This window comes from Heterodontus francisci, chromosome 24, assembly GCF_036365525.1.
Source record: "Heterodontus francisci isolate sHetFra1 chromosome 24, sHetFra1.hap1, whole genome shotgun sequence".
Classification (NCBI taxonomy): domain Eukaryota; kingdom Metazoa; phylum Chordata; class Chondrichthyes; order Heterodontiformes; family Heterodontidae; genus Heterodontus; species Heterodontus francisci.
Genome location: NC_090394.1, coordinates 10,288,511 through 10,302,407, shown reverse-complemented (window position 1 = coordinate 10,302,407; position 13,897 = coordinate 10,288,511). Strand labels below are relative to the sequence as shown.

Below are 13,897 nucleotides of genomic sequence, written 5' to 3'. Positions count from 1 at the left end.
TATACTTCTCGCATTGAAACAAATGCACTTCAGACCACCAGTCCCTCTGTGCTCAGCAACATCTCCCTGCCTGCTCTTCCTCTTAGTCCTACTGGCTTATTTACTAGTTCCCCCTCAGTTATTTCACTAGCTGTCCTACTGCTCTGGTTCCCACCCCCCTGCCACACTAGTTTAAACCCTCCCGAGTGACGCTAGCAAACCTTGCAGCCAGGATATTAGTGCCCGTCCAGTTTAGATGCAACCCGTCCTTCTTGTACAGGTTCCATCTGTCCCTGAAGAGAACCCAATGGTCCAGATATCTGAAACCCTCCCTTCTGCACCAGCTGCTCAGCCACATGTTTAGCTGCACTATCTTCCTATTTTTAGCCTCACTGGCACGTGGCACAGGGAGTAAACCCGAGATTACAACCCTCGAGGTTCTGTTTTTTTAAACTTACTACCTAACTCCCTAAACTCCCCCTGCAGGACCTCATCACTCTTCCAGCCTATGTCATTGGTACCAATGTGTACCACAACCTCTGGCTGTTCACCCTCCCCCTTCAGAATGCCCCCTTTCCGTTCAGAGACATCCTTGACCCTGGCACTAGGGATGCAACATACCATCCTGGAATCTCTTTCACGTCCACAGAAGCGCCTATCTGTGCCCCTGACTATCGAGTCCCCTATAACTATTGCTCTTCTGCGTTTTGTCCCTCCCTGCTGAACAACAGTGCCAGCCGTGGTACCACTGCTCTGGCTGCTGCTGTTTTCCCCTGATAGTTAGAAGATCACTTCACCATCCAGGATCCACGAATGGACAAGACCAGAAAGTGGGGAAAAAGAATAACATTTATGTGATTGAACAACAGAACAGAAATTCACAACACTGCATTTTCTCAGAAATCCATTTGCATATCCTTGTGCATCTACAAGGTTTTTCCTTGTCTTTGCTCCTATGTGGTGAAACCCTGTGGTTTTAGCAGAGGTAGAGACTGGCTGGTCAAATCCCAGCTCTGACTGCTCAGATAGTCTTGGCCGATGTCCAACGGATTTTGGAGCCACTGAGGGGCCTCGTCAAAGTCTGCTCCACCTGTACCTGTGCAGGGGCTGACTCAGTCATTGGAACATGAGTCAGCATATCAGATATTGACTGTGGGCGAGAGGTTTTGAATGGAGTTCCCACTTCAATGTCCCTCTCACCATCATCCCTCTCAAGGCCCAGCTACACTTCACTGTTATCACTTTGGTGCAGATCAGTGTGGCTCTGTAAGGCTAAGGATGAGGTATATGTCATTGTATTGAAGGTGGAAGACATGTTGTCATCCAGAATCTGCATAGTGACAGTCAAGACATACATGGAGTCATGTGATTGGAGCGTTTGATGGTCCATGGAGCTGGCCACTCTATCCAAGGAAGAACACATCATCACAATGCCCTGAAACAACAAACCACTCACGTTGAGGCAGATTCCTCCATTCACTCTGCAATCATGGTCAGTGGGAATGGAAGGTCTGACAGTGCATCACATTCTCAGCTGCTGCTCAATGATTCTCCTCTTCATCAATGGACCCTGATGTATAGCATCTGTGTTCAGCTGAGCAAAGCCTGGACAGAGACCCTCTGACACAGACTCTCCATTCCTGTCCCTGTCTCCACCATCTGCTCTTACTCACTTATGAAGTGAGAGTCACCAGGTGAAAACCCGACTGTCTCTCTAACTGGCTCCACTGAAATGTGAGTATCTGAGCTGGAGCATGGTCTGCATGAGTCCTGTGACAGTGCATCCTCAAAGGGACTCAGCTCCTCTGAGTGATTGTCGTTGAAACCAAGTCAACATGAGTGAGTGTTGCATGCTATGTGGCCGTGTGCTATTTAATTCCGACACCAGGTAGCTGGGACCGAGGACAGCGAGACTCTGCTGATCTCCAGTGCCTCTTCCTTGGCAGTTGTGAGATCTGTAGAGGCCAAGCTCCGGTTCACTCCCTCTCCCTGAGGCTCTGTGCTCTCTTCTCCTGTAAGGAGGGAAAGATCAGACCTGTGAGTGAGCATAATGGCATGTGTTCATCTGATGGTTGAGTGTGTTTAGTGAGGGTTACTATGAGAAAGAGGCATCAAACTGTATAAGAATTAGGGTGAGTAGGGGTGGTGGATGGAGAGATGGGGATATAAGTAAGTGCATAGACAGAGAAGGATGGGTGGACCTGCAAGGTAAGTGGGTGTAGGAAGTGATGTGATGGGGTTGGCTTGACAAGGTAGAGTGAGAAGGTGGAGTAACGTGCATAACAGGATATAGGTGAATGTGTCACTGCACTCACCGTTCCTAATGTGGTTAGTTCACTAAAGAGCTTCCTACACTGAACATGACACTACACTCCTGCTATTTATTTATTTAGAGATACAGCACTGAAACAGGCCCTTCGGCCCACTGAGTCTGTGCTGATCATCAACCACCCATTTATACTAATCCTACACTAATTCCATATTCCTATCACATTCCCACCTGGCAAGATGGATACAGAACTGGCTCGGTCATAGAAGACAGAGGGTATCAGTGGATGGGTGTTTTTCTGAATGGAGGGCTGTGGCTAGTGGTGTTCCGCAGGGATCAGTGCTGGGACCTTTGCTGTTTGTAGTATATATAAATGATTTGGAGGAAAATGTAGCTGGTCTGATTAGTAAGTTTGCGGACGACACAAAGGTTGGTGGAGTTGCGGATAATGATGAGGATTGTCAGAGGATACAGCAGGATATAAGTCGTTTGGAGAACTGGGCGGAGAAATGGCAGATGGAGTTTAATCCGGACAAATGTGAGGTAATGCATTTTGGAAGGTCTAATGCAGGTGGGAGGTATACAGTAAATGGCAGAACCCTTAGGAGTATTGACAGGCAGAGAGATCTGGGCGTACAGGTCCACAGGTCACTGAAAGTGGCAACGCAGGTGGATAAGGTAGTCAAGAAGGCATACGGCATGCTTGCCTTCATCGGTCGGGGCATAGAGTATAAAAATTGGCAAGTCATGTTGCAGCTGTACAGAACTTTAGTTAGGCCACACTTAGAATATTGCGTGCAATTCTGGTCGCCACACTACCAGAAGGACGTGGAGGCTTTGGAGAGGGTACAGAGGAGGTTTACCAGGATGTTGCCTGGTCTGGAGGGTATTAGCTACGAGGAGAGGTTGGTAAAACTTGGATTGTTTTCACTGGAACGACGGAGGTGGAGGGGCGACATGATAGAGGTTTACAAAGTTATGAGCGGCATGGACAGAGTGGATAGTCAGAAGCTTTTTCCCAGGGTGGAAGAGTCAGTTACTCGGGGACATAGGTTTAAGGTGAGAGGGGCAAAGTTTAGAGGGGATTCGCGAGGCAAGTTTTTTTACACAGAGAGTGGTGAGTGCCTGGAACTTGCTGCCAGGGGAGGTGGTGGAAGCAGATACGATAGCAACGTTTAAGAGACATCTTGACAAATACATGAATAGGAAGGGAATAGAGGGATATGGGCTCCGGAAGTGCAGAAGGTGTTAGTTTAGGCAGGCATCAAGATTGGCGCAGGCTTGGAGGGCCAAATGGCCTGTTCCTGTGCTGTACTGTTCTTTGTTCTCTCTGGGCCAATCTCCTATGTTCTACCACACACAAACTTGAACTCGTCCAAATCTCTGGTGCCTGTGTCCTAACTCTCATCAAGTCTGCTTCACCTATCACCTCTGTGCTCGCCGATTGACATTGGCTCCTGGTTAATGCCTTGATTTTAAAATTTTTATCCTAATTTTTTAATCACTCCAGGGCCTCACCCCTCCCGAACTCTAACCACCTCCAGCCCTACAACCTCCTTGACCACTTTGCCAATTCTGGCCTCTGGACCATCCCCGTTTTTAATCACTTCCCCATTGGGGGCCTTGCCTTCAGCTGCCAATGCCCGAAGCTCTGGAATTCCCTCCCTGCACCTCTCTGCCTCTCCACCTCACTTTTCTCCTTTTAAGACATTCCTTAAAGCTTATCTCTTTGACCTAATATCTCCTCATGAGACTCAGTGTCAATTTCTTTCCCCATAACACTCCTGTAAAGTGCCGTGGGCCTTTTTACTATTTTATTAAAGTGCTATATAAATGCAAGTTGCTGTTGTAATTGTCGTCGTCGTCCTCTGCTGCTTCTGGTGGGGATGTGGTAGGGAATATGGGATTGATGTAGGATTAATATAAATGATTGCTGGTCGGCACAGACTCGGTGGGCCGAAGGGCCTGTTTCAGTGCTGTAACTCGCAATGACTCTTCCCTCAATTCCCCTACCACCTACCTACACTAGGGGCAATTTATAATGGCCAATTTACCCATCAATCTGCAAGTCTTTGGCTGTGGGAGGAAACCAGAGCACCCGGCGAAAACCCACGCGGTCACAGGTAGAACATGCAAACTCCGCACAGGCAGTACCCAGAACCGAACCCGGGTCACTGGAGCTGTGAGGCTGCAGTGCGAACCACTGCGCCACTGTGCCGCCTGCCTGGACCTTCCAACCAGACCTGTTTTGTAGCAGCAGCAGGTTTCTCCCTCCCGTTGTAGAGTAAGAGTATCTCTCTCCAGCTCTTCACTTAGGGGAAACAGACTTGAAACTATTCCACCACAAATAGAAAACCTAACCAGGTAAAATGTTGCAAGACTTGCACTTTTTCCTCTTGGAAATAATAATGTTAGATATAGTGTGCATCCAGTCAACACTTCTAAAGCCATGCTCTTTTTCGAGACCTAATACACGTTTATAATTTGTTTTACAACCTAAAGAGATTTCTCCCAGCAGCACATCAAGTGGATCTCAGCCTTTAGGCATCTTGATTCCACACTGAGAGTTCTTCCTCTGTTGTTTCCAACTCCAAGCTCCTGCAAAATACATCTTTGGATTGACCCTTTAAATGCTGGAATTGAGATGTTTTCATGTTGGGCCTCATCTCACCCGCTGCCACTCAATCAACAGCAAACCCACGAGTCAGGTGACAGAATTAGGAAGCTACAGGCAGACATGCTGAACTTACTTTTGTGGTTCCCATTGATACTGGAACATTCCCCTCACCCTGGTCCCAACATGACTGTGAGTTAATATTGGGCTCTTTATCTCTGCTCCAGCTTCATCATTGACCAGCAAGATTTCCCAGGCCTCCAGTTGTAAGAAGGTGAATACTGCTCAATGAATTGCTTGTGTGCTAGGAACAGCAGGAGTGTTTCCCCAAAGTCCCCAAACTAACAGATCCCTCACCTTCCCCTCCGATGTCCTTCGCCCAGAACCTCGATCTCTCTGGTCCCCTCCTCAATGCAGCCCACCCTCTCATGATCATCAATCTTGCTGCGTCCTCTAACAATGCACACCCCCACCCTGCCCTGGATTTCCCCCTCCTTCCCTCCCTCCTCTTTATTCCCAGTCTGTGGCCTGGTGCCACAGGTTGACCTGCTCAGCAGCCAGCCTGCCTCTCAATCTGGCTGGCTATAGCCAGGAAGCAGAGCATCACCTGAGAGGAACCCATACTAATGGGTTTGTGAACGCGAAACACCCCTTTCCGCAGCTCATTCCAGGTCTTCCTGTCGATAGCGGGTGGACATTGCATAAGGAGTCATGTCCTCGCACACTTGTAGTGCAGCCAATTTGTATAGTAATACATGTTTTGAAAGTCACAGAGTCATAGAGTTATACAGCACAGAAACAGGCCTTTCGGCCCATCGTGTCTGTGCTGGCCATCAAGCACCTATCTATTCTAATCCCATTTTCCAGCACTTGGTCCATAGCCTTGTATTCTATGGTATTTCAAGTGCTCATCTAAATACTTCTTAAATGTTGTGAGGGTTCCTGGCTCTACCACCTCTTCAGGCAGTGTGTTCCAGATTCCAACCACCCTCTGGGTGAAACTTTTTTCCCTCAAATCCCCTCTAAACCTTCTGCCCCTTACCTTAAATCTATGCCCTCTGGTTATTGACCCCTCCGCTGAGGGAAAAAGTTTCTTCCTATCTATCCTATCTATGCCCCTCATAATTTTGTATACCTCAATCAGGTCTCCCCTCAGCCTTCTCTGCTCTAAGGAAAACAATCCTAGCCTATCCAGTCTCTCTTCATAGCTGAAATGCTCCAGCCCAGGCAACATCCTGGTGAATCTCCTCTGCACCCTCTCCAGTACAATCACATCCTTCCTATAGTGTGGTGCCCAGAACTGTACACAGTACTCCAGCTGTGGCTTAACTAGTGTTTTATACAGCTCCATCATAACCTCCCTGCTCATACATTCTATGCCTCGGCTAATAAAGGCAAGTAAGCCAATATGCCTTCCTAACCACCTTATCTACCTATGCTGCTGCCTTCAGTGATCGATGGACAAGTACACCAAGGTCCCTCTGACCCTCTGTACTTCCTAGGGTCCTACCATCTATTGTATATTTCCTTGCCTTGTTAGTCCTCCCAAAGTGCATCACCTCACACTTCTCAGGATTAAATTCCATTTGCCACTGCTCCACCCATCTTACCAGCCCATCAATATTGTCCTGGAATCTAAAGCTTTCCTCCTCACCAGTTACAACACCACCAATTTTCATGGCATCTGCGAACTTACTGATCAGACCTCCTATAGTCACGTCTAAATCATTAATGTGATTCTGTTTTTGTTAAAAATATTTTTAAATGTTAAACTGAATAAATGTTGGACCAGTTTTTTTTTAAAGAGAGCCATAACGGGGGCATTGAAGGAACTGAATTGGCAACAATGTTACTGGTTGTCACATGACTCAAGTTAAAGATAGAACAGAAACCCTGGTAACAGGGGCAGAGAAGTGACAATGTCCCTTGATTGGACAAGCCCAGCAGCAGCGCACCTGGGATCACTGGAAAAAAAAGCTCAAGCTTTTTGGCTGTTGGGTCAGAATGTGTGTTTTACCTTCTTGAGTGAGCAGCTGATAAAGTCAAGTCTGCTGAAGAAGTGTAAAATGGAGAGAAGACCACAACCCAGCTCGCTTTGTAGCAATTCCATAAAAGACCCTGAGAAGTCCATTGTGTCAATTCATTTCGTTTCCTGCCTTTGAAGAAAGTCTGCTAAAATACTTTTCAACGCTACCTGAAAAGAACTGTTCAAAAAGATCACAGTGACCTGTCTACGTGTGCTCAGAAGTTGGACTGTCTGCCAGTTTTGCAACAACATGTCTCATCTGCTGTTTCTTCAAAAATGAGCAACTAATATGCCCAAGTTTCTCTTACTAATTACTTTAAATCTGTGTCGATGTTTCAGTAGGGGACCATTTCGGGAACAATGACCATAATTCCCTAAGTTATAAGGTACTTGTGGATAAGGATAAGAGTAGTCCTTGGGTGAAGGTGCTAAATTGGGGGAAGGCGCTAAATTGGGGGAAGGCTAATTATAACAATATTAAGCAGGAACTGAAGAATTTAGATTGGGGGCGGCTGTTTGAGGATAAATCAACATCTGATATGTGGGAGTCTTTCAAACGTCAGTTGATTAGAAACCAGGACCGGCATGTTCCTGTGAGGATGAAGGATAGGTTTGGCAAGTTTCAGGAACCCTGGATAACGAGGGATATTGTGAGCCTAGTCAAAAAGAAAAATGAAGCATTCGTAAGGGCTGGAAGGCTGGAAAAAGACAAAGCCCTTGAGGAATATGAAGAAAGTAGGAAGGAACTTAAGCAAGGAGTCAAGAGGGCTAAAAGGGGGCATAGAGTCATACGGCACTGAAACAGGTCCTTCAGCCCACCTAGTCTGTGCCGACCAACAACCACCCCTTGAAACTAATCCGACATTAATCCCATATTCCATACCACATCCCCGCCATTCTCCTACCACCCACCTATACTAGGGGCAATTTACAATGGCCAATTTACTATCAACCTGCAAGTCTTCGGCTGTGGGAGGAAACCGGAGCACCCAGCGGAAACCCACGCGGTCATAGGGAAAACTTGCAAACTCCGCACTGGCAGTACCCAGAACCAAACCCAGGTTGCTGGAGCTGTGAGGCTGCGGTGCGCGCCACTGCACCACTGTGCCGGGTCATGAAAAGTCATTGGCAAACAGGATTAAGGAGAATCCCAAGGCTTTTTATACGTATATAAAAGAGCACGAGGGTAGCCCGGGAAAGGGTTGACCCACTCAAGGACAGAGGAGGGAATCTATGCATGGAGCCAGAGGAAATGGGCGAGGTACTAAATGAGTACTTTGCATCAATATTCACCAAAGACAAGGACTTGGTGGATGATGGGTCTAGGGAAGGGTGTGTAGATAGTCTGTGTCATGCTGATATCAAAGAGGAGGAGTTGGGCGACTTGAAAAACATTAAGGTAGATAAGTCGGTTCCGAAGAAGGGTCACTGACCCGAAACGTTAACTCTGCTTCTCTTTCCACAGATGCTGCCAGACCTGCTGAGTGATTCCAGCATTTCTTGTTTTTGTTTCAGATTTCCAGCATCCGCAGTATTTTGCTTTTATTAAGGTAGATAAGTCCCCAGGGCCTGATGGGATCTACCCCAGATTACTGAGGGAGGCAAGGGAGGAAATTGCTGGGGCCTTGACAGAAATCTTTGTATCCTCATTGGCTACAGGTGAGGTCCCAGAGGACTGGAGAATAGAAAATGTTGTTCCTTTGTTTAAGAAGGGTGGTCAGGATAATCCAGGAAATTACAGGCCGATGAGCCTTAAGTCAGTGGTAGGGAAATTATTGGAGAGGATTCTTCGGGATAGGATTTACTCCCATTTGGAAACAAGTGGACTTATTAGTGAGAGCAGCATGGTTTTGTGAAGGGGAGGTCGTGTCTCACTAACTTGATCGGGTTTTTTGAGGAAGTGACGAAGATGATTGATGAAAGAAGGGCAGCGGATGTCGTCTACATGGACTTCAGTAAAGCCTTTGACAAGGTACAAAAGGTGAAGTCACAAAGGATCAGAGGTGAGCTGGCAAGATGGATACAGAACTAGCTCGGTCATAGAAGACAGAGGGTAGCAGTGGAAGGGTGTTTTTCTGAATGGAGGGATGTGACTAGTGCTGTTCCGCAGGGATCAGTGCTGGGACCTTTGCTGTTTGTAGTACATATAAATGATTTGGAGGAAAATGTAGCTGGTCTGATTAGTAAGTTTGCGGACGACACAAAGGTTGGTGGAGTTGCGGACAGTGATGAGAATTGTCAGAGGATACAGCAGGATATAGATCGGTTGGAGACTTGGGCGGAGAAATGGCAGATGGAGTTTAATCCGGACAAATGTGAGGTAATGCATTTTGGAAGGTCTAATACAGGTGGGAAGTATACGGCAGAACCCTTAGGAGTATTGACAGGCAGAGAGATCTGGGCGTACAGGTCCACAGATCACTGACAGTGGCAATGCAGGCGGATAAGGTAGTCAAGAAGGCATACGGCATGCTTGCCTTCATCGGTCGGGGCATTGAGTATAAAAATTGGCAAGTCATGCTGGAGCTGTACAAAACCTTAGTTCGGCCACACTTGGAATATTGCGTACAATTCTGGTTGCCACACTACCAGAAGGATGTGGAGGCTTTGGAGAGGGTACAGAAGAGGTTTACCAGGACGTTGCCTGGTCTGGAGGGCATTAGCTATGAGGAGAGGTTGGATAAACTCAGATTGTTTTCACTGGAACGACGGAGGTGATAGAGGTTTACAAAGTTATGAGTGGCATGGACAGAGTGGATAGTCAGAAACTTTTTCCCCGGGGGGGGGAAGAGTCAGTTACTAGGGGACATAGGTTTAAGGTGAGAGGGGCAAAGTTTAGAGGGGATGTGTGAGGCAATTTTTTTTACACAGAGGGTGGTGAGTGCCTGGAACTTGCTGCCGGGGAGATGGTGGAAGCAGGTACAATAGCGATGTTTAAGAGGCATCTTCACAAATATATGAATAGGATGGGAATAGAGGGATACGGACCCCGGAAGTGCAGAAGGTTTTAGTTTAGACAGGCATCAAGATCGGCGCAGGCTTGGAGGGCCGAATGGCCTGTTCCTGTGCTGTACTGTTCTTTGTTCGTTCTTTGAAATATGGAACTCTGATGTGGGGTCACTAACCTGAAATGTTAACTCTGCTTCTCTCTCCACAGATGCTGCCAGACCTGCTGAGTATTTTCAGCATTTCTTGTTTTTATCTCCGATTGCTGTGCTCACTTGCACATGGCATTGGGAGTAATCCTGAGATTACTGCTTTTGAGGTCCTGCTTTTTAATTTTCTTCCTAGCTCCCTAAAATCTGCTTTAAGGGCCTCATCTCTTTTCTTACCAATGTCATTGGTAACAATGTGGACCATGGCCACTGGCTGTTCACCCTCCCCCAGAAGAATGTCCTGCAGCCACTCCGTGACATCCATGACCCCGGCACCATCCTGGAGTCACATTTACTGCCACAGAAATGCCTGTCTGTTTCCCTAACTAATGAATCCCCTATAACTATTGCTCTTTCACTCTTCTTCCTTCCCTCCTATGCAGCTGAGCCACCAGTGGTGCCACAAACTTGGCTCTGACTGCACTCCTCTGAGGAACCATCACCCTCACCAGTATGCAAAATGGAAAACCGATTAGTGAGTGAGATCATATCAGGGGACTCCTGCACTACCCGCCTGGTTCTCTTAGACTGCCTGGCGGTCACCCATTCCCTACCTGCCTACATGTTCCTAACCTGTGGTGTGACCACATCCCTAAATGTGCTATCCGCATAGTCCTCCACCTCGTGGATGAACAACAGTGACTCCAGCCTCCGCTCAAGTTCCGAAACCCGGAGCTCAAGCTTCTGCAGCTGGTGACACTTCCTTGCAGATGTTTTTGTCTCGGACACATGGTGCTTCCATGACTTCCCACATACCACAGGCAGTACATTTCAATCGGTAGAACTGCCCTGCCATACCTTAACTTTACAGACTATTTATTATAAGTAGAATAGCTTACCAGGTACTCACCAATCAGCTCCTTCCCAGCACTGAAGCAAGAACCAAATACAGGAGGGTTAAAAAAGTAGGAACAAAAAGTAGAAAAATGGAGCCCCTCCTCCCCCCTTCACTGACCTCATCACTCACCAAACTCGAATCTCCAGAATCAGCTTGCAATCTGCACACCTGAGTGATTTGAGATACTTAACCAAAGTTAAACTAAAGGATTTGGCAGGCTTGTTGGCATTAGAGTTACAATCAGAAGCCATGTAAGCAGACATTATTGAAGTAATAGCACATTTGAAATTGGAAGAAGAAATCAAATCAGAGGGTAGTGCAGTTGAATTAGCTAAAATTCAGTTGCAGATGAGGCAGCTTGAACTTTAAACGGGAAAAGAAAAAGCAAAAGAAATGGAAAAAACTTAAGCTTGGCAAGGAAAAAAAAATAGAAATAAGAAAACTTGAGCTTGAGGAAAAATTGACAACAAAAAAACGAACTAGAATTACAAAGAGAAAGAGAGGAAGAAGAAGGAAAGTTGAAGTTAAAAAGATGGAACTAAGACAAAAGAGTGGTCTTACCTCCAGTGGATGTTCAGGTGGGGAAAGGTCTGTCTCCAGCTCAGGACACAGTGGAGAGCTGTTTAAATTTGTGCAATCCCTCCCTCCCTGGAAAAGACAGCCAAACAGATGAAGTGGCCAAAGGAAAGCTGAGCACCGCTTATGCAAAGCAGGTTGCTGAGCAGAGCTCATTAAGTTTATGCCATGCTTTCTAAGGAGGCTTCTGCAGATTATGAGATGGCAAAAAAGGCTATTCTCGCTATGTATAAGTCCCGGGAGCTTCCCAAGAGAAGTTTCAGAACCTCCGGAGATTGTCTGGGCAGACTTATATAGAATTTGGGAGGATAAAGCAAATTAATTTTGATTGTTGGATACAAGCACTAAAGACGAAAGCCACGTATGAGCACCTCAGCGAATTAATTCTCCTGTAAGTGTTTAAAAATCCACTCCCTCTGTTCGGAAGAACCAGAAAGTTTAAAAGGCCAGACAGGCAGTCGAATTGCTGATGATTATCAGCTTGTGTACAAGCCCAAACCTTTTGTCCATCACTCCTCGGTCGTAACATAAATTACATCATAGCTGAATCCAATCTGACAAAGTGTAACAAGGTTTAACAAAAAATACCTTTCAATAATTAGGGATAGATGAACAGGGTGGGTAAATATGATGAGGACTATTTAATCACATGGGCAGTAAACATCAATATGGACCGGTTAGGGCCTGATTCCGTACTGTAACTTTTAGGTATTTCCATGCAACTGTTTTAAATCAGCTTATGAGGCATGTCAACAGAACATTATCTGTAGCATTGATTAATATTCACTGTTTAAAATGAATCACTTACCAGGCTTTCCAAAGCAACCATCTGCCTGCTGCCACATCACAATGGGTTCAAGCCATTGGGCCTTGTAAAAATCAGAAAATCCAACCAGCCCACAAAGCATCACTGCAAAAAGTTAAACATTTAGTGATTTCAAACAGGTAAAAGCACTAAAATAAAAACAAAATACTGCAGATGCTGGAAATCTGAAATTAAAACAGAAAGTGCTGGAAATACTCAGCAAGTCTGGCAGCATCTGTGGAGAGAGAAGCAGAGCTAACGTTTCAGGTCTGTGACCTTCAATCAGAACTGGGAAAGGTTAGAAAAGAATTAGGTTGTAAGCAAGTGAAGGGTGGGGGGCGATGGTGGCGAAGGGAACAAAAGGGGAGGTGTGTGTTAAGGAAAAGGGCAGGAGAGATTAAATAACAAAGCTGTCCTGGGACAAAGGCAAAGAGAGTGTTAATGCTTGTGGTGAAAGACAAAGCATTAGTCCAGAGAGACAAAGCATTAGTTAATAGCGGAATAATGAGCAGCTCTGTCTACATGAAAAACAGGCACATGATTAAAAAATAAAATAAAACAAAATAAAAAATATAAAAAAAGGCCAGTCATGCTCTGAAATTATTGAACTCTATGTTCAGTCCGCAAGGCTGTAGAGTGCCTAATCGAAAGATCAGGTGCTGCTCCTCGAGCTTGCGTTGATGTTCACTGCAGCAATCCCAAGACAGAAATGTTGGCATGACAGCAGTGGAGCGTGTTGAAATGGCAAGCAACCGGAAGCTCGGGGTCATGCTTTCAGACTGAGCGGAAGTGTTCAGCAAAGCGGTCACCCAATCTGCATTTGGTCTCCCCAATATGGAGGCGACCACATTGTGAGCAGCGAATACAGTATACTAAATTGAAGGAAGTACAAGTAAATCGCTGCTTCACTTGGAAGGAGTGTTTGGGGTCTTGGATGGTGAGGAGAGAGGAGACAAAAGGGCAGGTATTACACCTACTGCAATTGCATGGAAAGGTGCTGTGGGAAGGGGACGAGGTATCGGGGGTGATGAAGGAGTGAACCAGGGTGTCGCGGAGGGAATGATCCCTTTGGAATGCTGCCAGGGGAGAGGAAGGGAAGATGTGTTTGCTGGTGACATCATGCTGGAGGTGGCTGAAATGACGGAGGATGATCCTTTGGATGTGGAGGCTGGCGGGGTGGAAAGGGGAACCCTGTCGCGATTCTGGGAGGGAGGGAGGGGAAGTGGTGAGGGCAGAAGTGCAGGAAGACACGATTGAGGGTCCTGTCAACCACAGTGGGGGGGAATCCTTGGTTGACGTAAAAGGAAGACATGTCAGAAGCACTGTTATGGAAGTTGCATCGTCAGAGCAGATGCGTCAGAGACGGAGAAACTGGGAGAATGGGATGGAGTCCTTACAGGAAACAGGGTGTGAGGAAGTGTAGTCAGGGTAGCCGTGGGAGTCGGTGGGCGTATAATGAATATTAGTAGACAGCCTACCCCCAGAGATGGAGACAGAGAAGTTGAGGAAAGGAAGGGAAGTGTTGGCGATGGACCGTGTAAAGGTGAGAGAAGGGTGGAAATTAGAAGCAAAGTTGATAAAGTTTTTCAGTTCAGGGCGGGAACAGGAAATGGCATTGATACAGTCATCAATGTA

General features: G+C 46.5%; 1 protein-coding gene across 8 annotated transcripts in view; it reads right to left on the bottom strand.

Annotated features, from left to right (window-relative positions):
* c24h16orf89 (chromosome 24 C16orf89 homolog) overlaps positions 1-13,897 on the bottom strand; it is a 146,378-nt gene that overhangs the window by 99,191 nt on the left and 33,290 nt on the right. For all 8 annotated transcript variants that reach the window (XR_010977346.1, XR_010977347.1, XR_010977349.1 and 5 more), the window contains exon 6: positions 12,266-12,367. Coding sequence is in view for 5 of the 8 variants with exons in the window: in XM_068055668.1 (XP_067911769.1) it covers positions 12,266-12,367 (102 nt within the window). In the remaining 3 variants the exon portion in view is untranslated. The remainder of the gene's footprint in view (positions 1-12,265; positions 12,368-13,897) is intronic.